Below are 16,387 nucleotides of genomic sequence, written 5' to 3' on the forward strand. Positions count from 1 at the left end.
CATGAAGTCAAATGCAGTAAGTCATATTTTTCAAGATAAAGTATGAGCCTTCAAAGAAATGTCTTGTTTACTCATTCTTTGTCGCATGCCCAGGGGACACGCACTGCAGCAATGCACTCTTTGACTTGACCGGTTCCCCAATGGAAACAGTCAAGACGCCGTCAACAGAAAATAAATTGTAGTATAACTTGACTTTTCGTAGGTAACTAGCACAAAGTGAAGGCATTAGATAAAACAGTGAACGGCTACGCATTTCCAAGACCGAGAGTTAGACTACAGCGTTTTCAATGCCTGAGGAGGGCTTTCAGGTGGAGTCGCCAAAGTGTGCAGAAGACAGGGCCTTCCTTGCGCTTCAAGGGCAGCCAAAGCACGCAAAATCATTTCTGCAACACTCAGACCAGTCAATGAAAATAAACACGAGTTAGATACATAGTGGCAATTCACAATCCCAGAGAACAAATATATTTTTTTAAGATTTTGTTTATTTATTTGACCGACAGAGATCACGAGTAAGGCAGAGAGGCAGGCAGACGAGGAAGCAGGCTCCCTGCTGAGCAGAGAGCCCGATGCGGGCGGGGCTCGATCCCAGAACCCTGGGACCATGACCTGAGCCGAAGGCAGAGGATTTAACCCACTGAGCTACCCAGGCTCCCCGAGAACAAGTATTATTGAAAAAAAAAAAAAAAAAAGGGTCAAAGTGCTACAGATCAGCGCTAAACGGGGCTTGAGGCACTGACACTGACGGATGCCATCTACCTCCTGCTTGTCAAATTCACCTGCTGTGGCAAATAAGACACAAATTATGACGCCAGATTGTTTCCCATTAGGTTTGTGCAAAGCTGCCATTTCTAACAGACTCCGAAACTCCACACTTTATGAAAATCTAAAACGTCAATCAAGGCAGTCTTTGGTTTCACGAATGTTTGGTTTTGCGCCTGAACCGGGAGGTGGTGGAAAGTGAAACGGGAGATTTCCTTCTGGAACGTTCACGTAGGATTGACTGCGCGCTTCTTCCTCCATCAGCCCGTCGTTACACCTTTCAAGTAAAGCGTCCTCCTCCCTCCCAGGGCTGTGCGGCAACGTAGTACAATGGGACCCCAAAATCTGACTGGCGAATCCACCGGGAAGGAAAGGGGAGCAAGGCGGGATTATCCTGGCGGGCAGACAGAAGCGCACGAAGCGGAGCTCCGGGGCTGACTTCGCGGTCTGCTCTAGAAACCGCTAGCCCTGAACGCCGCCCCCTCTTTGCCCTATTACGAGAGAACGTGAGAAAGGCTCGCTCGTGCTTCCGGCGAAAAAAGAAAACCCAACTCCTGTCCTCCGTCTCACAACCCACAGGTGAGCTGCCTCCACACGAACACCGGGCCACTGCAAGAAGCCCCGCCCAGACTGGGAGAGGCCCCGCCCCCTCCGTGACGTTACGGAAATGAGGGGCTTCCGCAGAGGATGTCCCGCCCTACTCCCCTTAGGTGTGCCTAGCTCGCAGCCACCTAGGATATGCCTGCTTGTCCCTAACTTTTTTTCTCCTCGTCATGAGAACTTCCAAATGTGACGTCCTTCTTTATTCTCCTCTTGGAAGCTCCGCGTGATCTTCAAGCGCTGAAACCGTTTCCAGGGAGGCAGGCGCCCCAAAGGCAGCCTGAGATCTGAGATCGTGACGTAATTTGAGCGCCGACACAGGAAGGACCCTACTGCCTCTGGCATCCGCTTTCGTCATTCTCAGCTGAGCGGAGCTCTTGGAAGAGGCGCGTGTGCTGCTGAATGGAGCTGGTGGCTGGTTGCTATGAACAGGTCCTTTTTGGGTTCGCTATACACCCGGAGCCGGATACAGGCGGCGACCCTGAAGAGGTAAGAAGGTGCGCGGGTAAGTCTGGTCGGGTTCCCTCACGGTGGAGGTAGGCACATCATCAGAGGTAAGTAAACGCATTGATCTCTTAGGGATTAATGGATGAATCAAACTCAAATGTGTAATCTGGTTTTTAAAACACAGAGTAGGCGTTTCCTGAAACTAGATCATGTCTGTTGGTTTTAGTAGACATTCTGCGCATGGTACAAGAAGGAAGCTGGCATTCCAGCCAACGGGCCAATGAGTCATAGGTTATGGATTTACGCCTCGCTCCCGTAAGTTGACAGCCAGTTTTACGGGCTCAGGACTTAATGGAAGAACAGTTCGCCGTTTGACTGAGTTTTGTCTTGGAATTTTACTAAATATTAGAGCAGGTCAGGATAAACCCTTCATTGATAAAAAGAAAGAAAAGTGTCCCGATTCATTCAGTACTTTTGGACCTTTTACCATGGTGCCATTAATTGGCAGTGGAGGTACAAAGAAGCCAAAGGAATGGATCCAGCTTGCAAACGTTAGGAGAAGAGCAGAGGAGACAAATGCATGGAGAAAATGACAACAAAATACAAGTATTTTCACTAGATGTGTGAGAAAAAAGGTCAAGTAAATTGTCATTAGTGAAACAAGTAGTTAGGACATATCCAGGACTAGAAATAAGATCTTTTAACTTTTAAGCCAGTAATATTTTTCCCTAAGCAAATCTAAGTATCTCTTAGAAATCTAGTTTTTCAGTACTTTTTTATGAAGTCAAAGTGTCAGTCTTGAATGAACCAGAAAACTGGAAGTATATAACTTGACTAATTACTTTTGTTTATTTTGTTTCTACCTGGTTATTAAGCTGGTTTTGGCTGAAAGGTGACATCTATTGTGTGCTTAAAGATGATGCTATTGTGTTACTCGTTGTAAAAAAAAGTTGCTCCATTGTTTCAGACACATAGTAGTCCACATAGCAGCCTCCTGAGTTATCCCTGTTTTATAGATGAGGAACCTGAAGTTAAGATCTATTGTGTGACCTGCTCAAGGCCACACAGCTAATAATCAGGAGACCTGGGAATCAAGTCCCCAGGTGTCTCTGAAACACAAAGCTCTTACACTGTCCACTACTGCTGCTAAATCTAGACATACAATAGCTCAATAATCAACATTCCTTCTATAATATGCACAAGCAAAGGTTATTTTTGCTTTATGGCTGTAGCAGCCCCACAGGAATATTGTGCTGTTATCAAGGAGGCTCCCTTGATCCTGGCTGATGGAATCAATGTCTGTTGCTGTAGTCCTTTAGAAATTACTCTTCAGTAACCCTTCTTAAGTGTGTTTAGAGAGGTCTGATGGGTTTTTTTCTTCCTTGGTTTGCTTTGTTAATACTTTTGATGCATCTCCTTCAATTTGAAGTGTGTATATGCATTTAGCTGTCAGTCATTATTTGCAGTCAACCAGTCTCACTTATTCAATCCAGAAGTTGCATATTAATAAGCATAGAGTCCTTGAGACCTAATCATTGGTCACTCTAATCACTTATATTGGTACTAATGGAAGGAAACATACTCTTTATCCTGTTTATTTTTCTTTATAAGACTTGTCATTATACTCTCATCTGCATGCGACATCATATTTGTTTACTGGTTGTCTCTCCCACCGGGATGGCAGTTCTATTAGAATAAGGACTTTCTTTTCTTCACTGCTCTGTATCAACTGTCTACAATGATGCCAAGTACACAGTAGTCATTTAGTATCTGAACGAATGAACGGTATGCAAGTCTCACATATAAGTAAATATATAAGCAGTTAAGGATTTGGATAGGACCTTAAAGTAGTCTGGTCTCCATAATTGCTTTGGAGTCATGATACCCAGCATTGCCCTCCCATTTCCTTGCTGCCTGCTTTATTTCTCAGGTTCTTTGTTTTTTTTTAATCTGCTATCATTGCATAATTTTTTCCCTGTTCATAAGTATCTACTGGTAGTTTTCATGAATTGTGGAACCACTTACGTGTTTCTAGAGAACTATGATACGATTGTAACATTGTGTATTTAACTCTCCAGCAAAAATGGACTTCTGTGGCTGACTTCACTCACCATGCCCACACTGCCTCCTTGTCAGCGGTGGCTGTAAATAGTCGTTTTGTAGTCACTGGGAGCAAAGATGAAACAATTCACATATATGACATGAAGAAGAAGATAGACCATGGGGCTCTGGTGCATCACAATGGTGAGAAAATTATATCCTCTAATAATGTTGAGGTATCATTACTTTACAATTTGACTTCAGTTAAGGAACTCATTAGGTGTCTATTTTGTAGCAGGTTCTGTGCTAGGAAATACAGAAATGAGAAAAATGTGGTTTTTTTTTTTTAATCCTTAAATTCTCACAGTCCATATTGGGAGACAGAGGGGAAGCACTTCACTCACACTGGGGGGAAGTGGGAGGAAGCGACTTTTCACTGAAAACTTCCCCAAAATGACATCTGACTGAATTGTCTTCAAAGAGAAGTACCAGTTAGCCAGGCAGGAGAAAGGGCGTTCCAGACAGAGCAGAAGCATGAGGAGCACGGGAGCAGCCTCGTGTTCATAGCTGACTTTATTGAGAGAGTATCACGTGCCCAGCAATGCGCCAAGAAGCTACAGTTGTACCTTCTGTTCATAGAAGAGAAAACCGAGATTTAAGGATGTTAACTTGACTTGCCCATGGTTATAAAACAAGGGAACAAGAACTCAAACCTAGGTCTAGAGCCCATGTTTTTAACCGCTGTGTACTTGGGGAACTGTAAGCAAGTCGATATTATGAGAAGGTTAAAACAGAGGGTGGGGTGACTGGAGAAGTAGACTGCCCTGGTCCTGGGTGGTCCTTGAGAAGAAGAGGTTAGGGATTGAGTGGGAGGGAGGGGCTGTGCGGGCTTGAGGAAAGTGCTGGCTCCCAGGATGTGAGAGAGATGCCGCCAAGAACAAGCAAAAGACTGAGAAGAATCTGCCTGATTGAAGCTGGAGGCTCTGGATCGAGTAACATCTGTTTGCAGGAACCTCAGGCATTTTGATAGGGAGCGGAAAGCTACTAAGTGTGTGCAGTAGGTAGATTGATATACAAAGGAATTCAGGATTTTGGTGAAAGAAGAGTTTGCTGGCCTAGAGAAAATGGGGTGTCAAGAGTCTGCAGATCTCTGAAATAAAGGAACAAGTGGTCTGTGAATGAAGGGGGCCATGAATGGGCTGGCAAGTGGTGAGGTTGTAGGCAGGGATGAGGCTCAGGAGTTGCAGTGTGGAGCAGGTCTAGGTGGTAACTATGTCTGGGGTATAAGGCGTGAGACGCGAAACAGAGAAGAGGCAAAACCACTAGAGTTGAGGAGGTCAGTATTGGTGATTCTCAAGTTCAAGTCATGCCTGGGTTTTCCACAGCTATGGTAAAGTTGTCCACGATGATGGTAGGTGTGTGTATTTGTTTTTTGTTTTTTTTTCCTGAATAGGTGTGTGTGTTTGTTTGGGTTTTTTTTTCCCCCAATATTGAACATTACGGTGTTTTTATTGTATTTTCCCAGGGATACTCTGCTAAGGATGTTGGTTTCCTTCAGTTAAAGGCAGATGAGGCCACCACGCGTTGGTTGTAGCAGTATATTTGGAGTGGTCAGTGTCTTTTTTAGGGCCTTTGCTACTTTGACAAGCATTCTCCTTTTTGAAGATTTTTTTTTTTCTTTTTATTTGACAGAGAGAGACAGGTCACAAGTAGGCAGAGAGGCAGGCAGAGAGAGAGAGGAAGCAGGCACCCTGCTGAGCAGAGAGCCCGATGCGGGCCTCGATCCAGGACCCTGAGATCATAACCTGAGCTGAAGGCAGAGGCTTAACCCACTGAGCCACCCAGGCACTCGAATTCTCCTTTTCACCAGAAGCTAGGCTTTGAGTGAATCAACGTATATTCCTTTTCCATTCTGTCTCCTGATCCCAGTTCACACAAGAAAGTTTCTCTGTTCCTTGGGCATGGAGGAAATAAGTAAAATAAGTCTGGTCTGCCTAAAGCCACTGGTTCAGGTGTTCCCCAACAGGAAAAGGAGTGACTGAGAAGGAGTTTGGATGGGGATGAAGTATGGTTCCTGATTTCTTTCATTCCTTGCGTAACTCCTGTTTGTTTGGATTTTTAAAAGATTTTTATTTATTTATTAGCACATGAGGTGGGGGAGAGGCAGAGGGAAAGGGAGAAACAGACTTCCCCGTGGGAGGGGAACCCAATGTGGGGCTCCATCCCAGGATCCTGAGATTGTGACCTGAGCCGAAGGCAGATGCTTAACCAACTGAGCTCCCCAGGTGCCCCCAACTCCTGTTTTTCTAATAGTTGATAATAGAACAGCTCTTTTCCAAAGTGGGAAATAGGATAATAGGAAAGAGGAAAACGGGCAAAGATGGCTAAAGACTCACGCTTTGATAAAGTTGTATGTAACCCCATATATTATTAGTGCTTTTTGGGGTGGAGGGGTACAAAATTATTCATCAGAGATCTTTGACTCTTTCAATATAAAGGACAACATAAAGGTTTGAGTAGGATGTGGCAGATGAACAACAGTGACCCCAGGGTTCATACCCTTATTCTGAAAAGGACAAAAAAGTAAATATTTAGGCTTTGCGTCTGTGTTTTCGGTTTTATTTGGCTCTGCTTTTGCAGTGTAAAAACAGCCATAGACATTTTGGAACTGAACAAGTGAATCTGTGTTTCAGTAAAACTGCATTTATGAAAACAGGCCACCAGCCAGGTGTGGCTTACAGACAATAGTCTGTTGACCACTGAGCTATAGGGCAGTTAAGTTGGGTGACAGGCTTCAAAGGATAGGGAATTTGACTTGAGGAAAGATGTAAATTTGACTTGAGGAAAGGTGTGCCTTGCTTTGGGGAGTTAAAAGAATGCTGGCTTCTTCTATCACCTCATCCTTACAGCGAGGTTAATATTTGAGGACAGTGAATACGTATGTCTTCCAGTTCCAAGAGCTGTAGGAGAAATTCATGGGAGATGCAGGCTTTAGTCTGGGCAGAGGGGAATGGAGTGTGTTGTGAAGTTGAAAAGATAAAGGAAACTTTGTGAACCACAGAAGGGAGATTACAGAGGGCATAGTTGAATAGTGGAACAACTTATAAAATGGTTCTAGTAAATTCTTTTTTAAAGATTAAAAATTTTTTTAAATTAAAATTTTTAAAAATTTTTAACTAATCTCTACACCCAACGTGGGGCTCAAACTCAGAACCCCGAGATCAAGAGTCATATGCTCTACCAACTGAGCCAGCCAGCACCCCTCTAATAAATTCTTATGACAGTGAATGAGAACTATGTACAAATCAAAAGCAGGTCTGGAGGGATAGTAATTGGACTATGGATGATTAGGTCACTAACTCACTGTTTAGAAAGTAGAAGTCATATGGTTGTACATCTTGGTTTTTTCCCCAGATTAGCTGGTTTACTAGTTATTTTTTTTACTTCTGATCAAACAGTCCTCACCAGCCATCTCCTAAATTTATGATTGTGGAGATACAGAGCCAGAAAGTGAACTGATTTGCTATGTCTACAACTAGAGAAATTCTGCTGAAAATATTTGCATAGCCTTGAAACTGTATGTTCTTATATATTAAAAAAAAAAAAAAAGATCTCTTCACCTAAGACTTTAAGGTATATTTCAGTAATACTAAGACATTAGATGTTTTCTTACTTTCAAACCGGAAATGGAGTTTGCATTCAAAATGACTATTAAGTTTGCCTTTCTTGGTTTTTCCACAGGCACAATAACTTGCCTGAAATTCTATGGCAACAGGCACTTAATCAGTGGGGGAGAAGATGGACTCATTTGTGTGTGGGATGCAAAGAAGTGGGAGTGCCTAAAGTCCATTAAAGCTCACAAGTGAGTCTGGCCCTTTCCCATTGGTGGTCTCTAGGAGCCAGTCACGTTGGGGACTAACTGTTGGTTTCCTTTTAGAGGACATGTGACCTTCCTTTCTATTCACCCATCCGGCAAGTTGGCCCTGTCTGTGGGTACAGACAAGACGTTAAGGTAAGTCGTTAATGCCGAGAGCATCTTTTCTAAGTTGTGGTCTTTGTTGTCCAGGGGCAACAGGAAGCTACCATCAGGGTATATTTTAGTCCAATAATTAGATTCATTTTTTTGTCTCATCTCATGGCTCTCAGCTATTGAAAGGTAATGCAGTACAAGAAAAGGTGCAAAGCTAGTGAACCTTTTCACAATGGTAGAGAAAAAATGACAAGCTCCGTGTTCACATGTACACTGTACATTCCAGTCATTGCAAGCTGTGAAATGAAGAGGACAGGGGTCCTAAAAACAAATGTTTTAGGTGAAACATTTGGAAAATATATTAAACATTTTAAATATATGACAGGGGTCTAGGAATGGATGAGTTAATCTTGCTTGATAGTATATATTTCAGTGTTGCAGTAAGAAACACGATCATTCTAACTAGCTATGTAGTACATTGTCGTTTGAATAGGTCTTCATTATGTTTCCTTTACACCGAGTAAAAGTGATCATGCCGTAAGTGAGCTTCCTTTTTTGCAGAACATGGAATCTTGTGGAAGGCAGATCAGCATTCATAAAAAATATAAAACAAAGTGAGTACTTTAATTTGGAATGTTTTTTATAACTTCATAGAATATGATAATATATACTTTACATATATACCTTTATTTCCCTTCATGATGGTGGTTATCTCCTAGGGCAATGCTTTAGGTTATTTTCTTTTCCCATTTTAAGAGTATGTATTTATTTGAGAGAGCACAAGCAGGGGGAGTGGCAGGCAGAGGGAGCGGGGGAAGCAGGCTCCCCACTGATCAGGGAATCCAATATGGGACTCGATCCCAGGACCCACCCCATCATGACCTGAGCTGAAGGCAGACGCTTAACCAACTAAGCCACCCAGGCGCGCCCCCCCCCAATTCCTTTTCCATTGTAGATGGAATTCTTGTCATGACTGTCACCTACCAGTTCTATGACTTAATGATTCTTTTGACTCCAGTTCATTTTCTAAAACTTAACTTGCAAAATATATACCAGAAGTTCATTGTGAAGGTTAAATAGGATATTGGATGGGAAAATGCACAGTGCAACTATTTGCTCTTTTTATTACTACTCCGATCATTTCATTTTTTATGAAATCAAAAAGCTTTGTGTTTTTAACTTACAGATGCTCACATAGTGGAATGGTCCCCAAGAGGAGAGAAATACATAGTCGTCATACTGAATAAAATAGATGTCTATCAGCTTGACACTGCGTCTGTTAGTGGCACCATCACAAATGAAAAGAGAATATCTTCTGTTACGTTTCTTTCAGTAAGTGATCAGAAATCAGTGGTGGAATCTTACTGTCTGTGGTGATGCTTGGAATTGGGGATGACATTCTGGATATTCTTTTTCTCTGCTAGGAGTCTGTCCTTGCAGTGGCTGGAGATGAAGAAGTCATAAGGTTTTTTGACTGTGATTCACTAATGTGCCTCTGTGAGTTTAAAGCTCACAAAAACAGGTATTTTTTCTTGCCAGTTTCTGTGTGTATGTTTGTGTAGAGTCTTCAATAAATGTTACATATGTAGTAGTTTCATAAAGCAGGGTACATGTTTTCTCATGAACAAATACAGAGATGGACTTTCTATATACATAGATTTCTGGTGTGTGAGAGGATGGTGGAAATGTCTTCTTGGCATTAAGTAATGCAAAAGTGGGGAAGTTGGCACCAGGACTAGTGATCGTACAAGATCTTTTCCCACTAATATTATAAACTTGGGGCCTGAAATCAACCAAATCTGAAGAGGAACAAAGAAATCAAGCAGTCGAGCTTTGCCAGGACCTCTCTTGTCCTTTTATTCTATTCCCCTTGTCCACTTCTTCCCCCTTTGTACACTAGTCGTTTTACCCACAGGAGAAATATATGACAGTACTGACTTGTGTTTCGTGCTGGTCTTTCTTAACCTGTTACTGATCACTGTATTTCTAGGGGGAGACACTGATTCTCAGAGTAAACAGCTAAGTGTCTTGGCCAAGATTGCCCCACTGTTGGGTGAGGGACCTGGGACCCAAACCCAGTTCTGTCTGCCTCTGCTTTTTCTACTGTTTTAGAAAAGGTGATAACGTGCAGTTATACTGTAATATGTTTCATTTGTGTGTTCTTCTGTGTCTTAAAAAAGTTCTATTTTTTATTTTTTATTTTCTAAATAACTCTTTTTGAATACTCTGAATACTACAGCCAGTATACAGGCCCTGGTTTTTCCCTGCATTGGGAAGTGTTCGTTCAAGTCCATTTTAAATGCACTGTTAAGACTAGAACACTTAAGGTAACCCTTCATCCACTCATTTAACAGGTATTCTTGAGCATCCGTTTAGAGCTGAACTAAGTTTTTAAAATGATGAACAAAAAAGACAAGGGCTTGTGTTTGTGTTTCTTGTAGTGGAGAAGCAGATGATAAACAAGTAAGCAGATAATTATAACAGGAAGGAAACAGAACCGTGTGCCTTAAGAATAATAGCAGTAATTTGTATGATCGGGGAAGGGAGAGGGTAGGACTTCACAGATGAAGAGAGCTGTTTCCCAAGGGAGGAGAGAACCAAAGGCATAGTACTCCCGAGGGAGGAAAGAGCTGGGCGTATTTTAGCAACAGATGAAAGAGCTTTGTGGCTAGATCAGAATGAGCCAAACGCTGCATGGCCTTGTAAACGGGTGAGGAGTTTAGATTTTATACCAAGGGCCTTTGTAGATTTTGTTTTGTTTATTTCTCACTGTGGAAAAATTGAAAGGCAGTCCAGTTTAAGGAAGCAACCCCCCCATAGACCCACCACCCAGCTTCAGCAGTTGTCCGTTTATGGCCAGATTTGCTTTTTTTTTTTTTTTTTTTAAGATTTTTTTCATTTATTTGACAGAGATCGCAAAGTAGGCAGAGAGGCAGGCAGAGAGAGAGAAGGAAGCAGGCTCCCTGCTGAGCAGAGAGCCCGATGTGGGGCTCGATCCCAGAACCCTGGGATCATGACCTGAGACGAAGGCAGAGGCTTTAACCCACTGAGCCACCCAGGCACCCCCAGACTTGCTTTTTATATACGTCCCCAGCCCCTTCCTCCTTCCTGTGTTTTTTGTTTGTTTGTTTTTTTAAAGATTTTATTTATTTGACAGAGACACAGTGAGACAGGGAACAGAAGCAGGGGGAGTGGGAGAGGGAGAAGCAGGCTTCCTGCCGAGCAGGGAGCCCAATGCAGGGCTTGATCCTAGGACCCTGGGATCATGACCTGAGCACAAGGCAGAGGCTTAACGACTAAGCCACCCAGGCGCCCCCCCCCGTGTTATTTTTAAAAGGATCCTAGTTTTGTAGGATTTTAAACCTGGGAGTAACATGATTTGATTCATGATTTCAGCCAGTTAGGCTACCTGGTGGTCCAGAAAAACAATGGCAGTAGCTTGAATGAGGGTTGGTGGCACTGGAGGTGAAATAAATGGATATGTAAGAGGAAGCCATGTTTATCTCTCTTGTCCTACTTGTCTCTTCATCCTGAACTTGGAGACTCTTGAGGTTAGGGACTTAAATATCTTTATTTCCTTTATGATAACATAATTATAGTTATGATCATCCTGTTGACTCTTTTTTAAACATTTTAAAATTTAAATTCAATTAATTAACATACAATGTGTTATTGGTTTCAGAGGTACAGGCCTGTGATTCATCAGTCTTGTATAATACCCAGCGCTCATTACATCACATGTCCTCCTTAATGTCCATTACCTAGTTACCCCATTTGTTTCCTATGCATAAGAGTCTCTTATGGTTTGTCTTCCCCTCTGAAGGAGGGAGAAGCAGGTTCCCTACAGAGCAAGGAGCCTGATGTGGGGCTCGATCTCAGGACCCTGGGTCATGGCCTGAGCTGAAGGCAGACACTTAACCGACTGAGCCACCGAGGTGCCTCTAGGTTGCATAGATGTTTTAGCAACGTTTTGTTGTACCAGTCCATGAGCATGGAACATTTTTCTATTTCTTTGTCTTCCTCTGTTTCTTTCCATTAGTTTTCTGAGTACAGATCCTTTGCTCCACGAGCATGGAACATTTTTCTATTTCTTTGTCTTCCTCTATTTCTTTCTATTAGTTTTCTGAGTACAGATCTGAGTACAGATCCTTTGCCTCTTTGGTTAGGTTCATCCCTAGTTGTCTTATGGCTTTGGGTGCAGTTGTAAATGGGATTGGCTCCCTAATTTCTCTCTCTTTTTTTTTTTTTTTTTTGTCTCATTGTTATTGTATAGGAATGCAACTGATTTCTGTGCATTGATTTTATATCCTGCCACTTTGCTGAATTTCTGTATGCATTCTGGCGATTTGGGGTGGAGTCTTGGGTTTTCCACATAGAGTATCATGTCCTCTGCGAAGAGTGAGAATTTTATTTCTTTGCCAATTCGGATGCCTTTCTTTCTTTTTGTTGTCTGATTGCTGAGGCTAGGACTTCTAGTGCTATGTTGAACAGCAGCAGTGACAGTGGTTGACAGTCCATTTTATCTTGGAATTTGGACCCTGAAAAGGACTTAACTGACTCATGGGAATGTGAAACATAGTTAGATTTTAGTCCTGTTCCTTATGCAGTTTGGAAGCACGTGGAACACTGAAAAATCAGGAGACGTGCATAGAAGCTTTATGACAGCATCAAACTATCTGGGAGAAAGGAGCCTTTATGGTGTTCATATTTCTATTCTAGGGTAAAAGACATGTTCAGTTTTGAAGTTCCAGAGCATCATGTTATTGTTACAGCCTCAAGTGATGGTTTCATCAAAATGTGGAAGCTTAAGCAGGATAAGGTCAGTGTCTTAACACAGTATAAATCAGTATAAATGCACTTGAATGCAAGTCTTACTATCAGGGTTGCTTTGAATTAAGGGAGGCAGAATAATTTTCAGGGCAGAAATCTTTAAAGAAACTTAGTCTCTTCCATGCATGTTTGATAGTCATAGTTTTAAAGTTGGGCTTTGAGAGCTACCTGGGCGGTTAGTGTTGGTGAGTCTGAGCTGGTGGGGTTCCAGAACTCCTGCTTTTGCAGGCAGAGAAGTGCTACTTTTTTCTCTTGTTTGTATATCGATATTCTCTGAAGATTTTGTTAGTTAAAAATACTGCCATTACTAAAAATTTGAAAATTACCTATTGATAATGGAACTAACAATAGTTTTGAACTAGGTAATTGGAAAATTAAATTCCCTTCAGTAGTCCACTCTTACAGATACCCTTGGTTTATTATTTTTGATTGTCCTATAAACACATTCTGTGAATGTAGTTTGTTGCGTGTCTGTGCAGGGTTCTCTGTTAAAACCTAGAAATGAACAAGACATGGTCCTCTTTCTTAATGAATTTAGAGTTTCTGAATAGTCAGAAACATGCTCTGTGAAGGACACAGCCAAACCAAATGTGAATCAAGATAATAGATTTCTTCTAAGCAGCATGTTTTATTCTCAAGAAAATACTATAACTTTTAAATAAAAAACTTAAAATTTTGACTGGCTGGCTCAGAAAAGTATGCAACTTTTGATCTTGGGGTTGTAAGTTCAAGCCCCACATTGGGTGTAGAGGTTACTTAAAAAAATAAAATCTTAAGAAAATGATAAGTTCACTTGTTAAAGGAAAAAGAAATTATTGAAAATTCCCCTATATTATCATGAATTCTTCTGTTTTAGAAAGTTCCCCCATCTTTACTCTGTGAAGTAAAAACTAATGCCAGGCTAACATGTCTTGGAGTGTGGCTAGACAGAGTGACAGACACACAAAAAAGCCTTCCTTCAGCTGCAGAGCCTTCTCCTGGTAAGTGAAAGTCAACATTTTTAGAAAATTTGTTAGCTCTTGAATTGTTGAAATGGAGGAGATTCGGGTAACTTCACTTTATCATCAACCTTGTTTATTTGAAGAGGGGAAAAGTCGTCTTTAAATGTACTGTCTCTTGTGTTTTAGTAAGTAAAAAACAGTCCAAAATCAACAAAAAGGAAGCTGGCGATGTCGTGCAGGAAGAAGAAAGACAGTCCATACCTGACTCAAAGAAATGTGGTTTAACTGGTGACAGTAATAAGCCAATGAAAGCAAATACTCCACTGTCAGCCAAGAAGAGGAAAATGGTAGGAATGTTAGAAAAACAGAAGAGAAAAAAGAAAAAAATACGAATGACATAGTGAATCCCACATTTCTCCTATGAGAAAAACTTCTTAGATGGAATCATTGTTTTCAGATACCCCCGCCCCAAGTAAAAGCTAGAAATTTCTTCTTTTGGAGAAAATGTACAGCTTTAAACACACACACACACTTTTATGTGTTTATTTTTAACAGTGGCAAACTATTTTTGGTAGGCAGCATTTTATTAATTGTATGTCATGGTGATATATACTATGTTAATGTGTAATATATTAATTTTTACTGTTGTAAAAAGCAAATAAAGATCTTTTCAAAATATTGTAGTTTAAAATATACACAGGTTTTGGGGTTTGTTTGTTTTTTGAGATTTTAGTTATTCACCTGAGAGAGAAAGCAAGCAAGGATGAGTAGGGAGAGCTGGAGAGGGAGATGGAGAAGCAGGCTCCCCACTGAGCAGGGAGCCCGACACGGGGCTCCATCCCAGGACCCTGAGATCACAACCTAGGCCAAAAGCAGACACTTAACTGACTGAGTCACCCAGGTGCCCCTAAAATATACAGTTTTGAACACATTCTTTACCAGAGATGGGTAAGAGTTGTTTTTCAGGTTTTCCTCCTAAGTGGGGGAAATACAATAAAACTGCCTTACTTTGGCTTGTTCAAGTGGCTCTAATAATTTCAATGCAGATTTTGTTCATTTTGGTAACAACCGTATAAACAGATTTTCATTCCAGGAGGCAATTTAAGACAAACTTAAAAATCATGGACACATGAAGTGTGTATGTATAAAGCATGTGTTTAAACTTAGAGCTGTGCGCATAACAAAGTTAAGAGGGAGATCACCAGACCTCATTAAATTACTTGGCTTCCAAGCTGTGGATGACAAGAGAAGTGAAGCGTCAGAAAATGACATTTTCAGGACTTTTTTCATCTGTTTCAAGCCAACAAAAAACATTCACTTAGCTAATCTAGCAGAAGTAGTCTTAAATTCAGCCTGTTGATTATAATCCTGTCGTCTCTTACTGTATCCTCCAGTGGATTCTTGGGTGGTTTGAAAAGACACATTAATAGAGGATTCATAGATTTGAACTAGCTGACCGGCTGCCAAATACCTGAGGTCAGCAGGGAATCCCTCCTGCTCAGGCAAAATGAGACCTCTGACATTTGGACACTGAATTGCCCCTCCCTTCACAGGAAGGAAATCTAGGCAATGAGTCAAATTCTGTGTTCCGACACGTCAGTCCACCTCTTCGTTAACTTCAGGCCTACCAGCAAAGATGAATATGGTTCTGGGTTTTTTGTTACGTTTTCCTTTAATGATTCTTTAGAACACTTTGAGGTTTATAACAACATTAAGAGGAATGCAGAGATGTCCTGTATGCCCCCTGCCTCTACACATGCCCAGCCGCCCCCATGATCAGCATTGTTCCTAAGAATGGTACACGTTTTATCAAGGATGAACGTACGTCGGTGTATCATAACCACCCAAAGTTCATGATTTACCTTAGGGATCACTCTTGGTGTGTACACTGTGGGGACAAATGTATAACGACGTACTAATATGATCCACAGACTACTTCCTCTGCCCTGAAACACCTCTTGTGTTCTGCCTGTTCATCTCGCCCCCATCTGACTTCTCATAATCACTGATCTTTTCATTGCCTCCATAGTTTCGCCTTTTCCAGAATGTCCTGTAGTTAATCAGAGTATTGTAGCCTTTTCAGATTGGCTTCTTTCACTTGGTAACCTGCATTTTCTTCTGTCTTCATGGCTCGATGAGTCGTTTCTTCTTAGTGCTCAGTAGTATTCCATTGTCTGTGTGCACCACCGTTTACCCTTCACCTACTGGGGGACATCTTGGTGGCCTCCATATTTTGGCAGTTGCGGTAAGCATCCATGCCCAAGGTTTTGGATGGACAGGTTTTCAACTCCTTTGGGTAAATACTAAGTAGTATGATTGATGGGCTCTATGGTAAGAGTATGTGTACTTTGGTAAGAAGCTACCACACTGTCTTCCCAAATGGCTGTGCCGTGTTTCATTCCTACCACCAATGTCTGAGGGTACCTGTTGCTCCACATCCTCACCCAGCATCAGGTGTTGTCAGTGTTGTGGATTTTGGCCAGTTTCGTGTGTAGTGGTATCTCATTTTCTTTTGCATTTCCCTGAGGACATATGTGGAGCATCTTTCCATATGCTTATGTACCATCTGTATGTCTTTGGTAAGGTGTCTGAATATCTGGCTTTTTTTTTTTTTTTTAATAAAATTGTTTTCTTACTAATTGAGTTCTTTGTATTTTTGATAGCAATTCTTTATCAGATGTGGGATGGCTGAGATGGAATGGGTGCTGGTTGGGAGTGTCCCAGTGCACGAGGTATTGGGACGTTCCTGGTGAAATGCTGAAGTCAGGTGCAGGCCTGTTGGGTCCCAGAACACCCTGTG

At 41.7% G+C, this 16,387-nt stretch overlaps 1 protein-coding gene across 1 annotated transcript; it reads left to right on the forward strand.

The window, feature by feature from the left end:
• The first annotated feature begins 1,723 nt into the window (after positions 1–1,723).
• On the forward strand, positions 1,724–14,282 carry PAK1IP1 (PAK1 interacting protein 1). Its single transcript, XM_032861556.1, has 10 exons — positions 1,724–1,848; positions 3,885–4,050; positions 7,588–7,708; positions 7,784–7,858; positions 8,378–8,430; positions 9,003–9,148; positions 9,241–9,338; positions 12,536–12,635; positions 13,503–13,626; positions 13,774–14,282. Exons 1-10 carry the CDS (start codon positions 1,762–1,764, stop codon positions 13,986–13,988), a joined length of 1,185 nt encoding a protein of 394 aa, XP_032717447.1. The 5' UTR covers positions 1,724–1,761; the 3' UTR covers positions 13,989–14,282.
• The last annotated feature ends 2,105 nt before the right edge of the window (positions 14,283–16,387 follow it).

The sequence above is a fragment of the Lontra canadensis genome, unplaced genomic scaffold (genome assembly GCF_010015895.1).
Source record: "Lontra canadensis isolate GAN:19392208 unplaced genomic scaffold, GSC_riverotter_1.0 scaffold21, whole genome shotgun sequence".
Lineage (NCBI taxonomy): Eukaryota > Metazoa > Chordata > Mammalia > Carnivora > Mustelidae > Lontra > Lontra canadensis.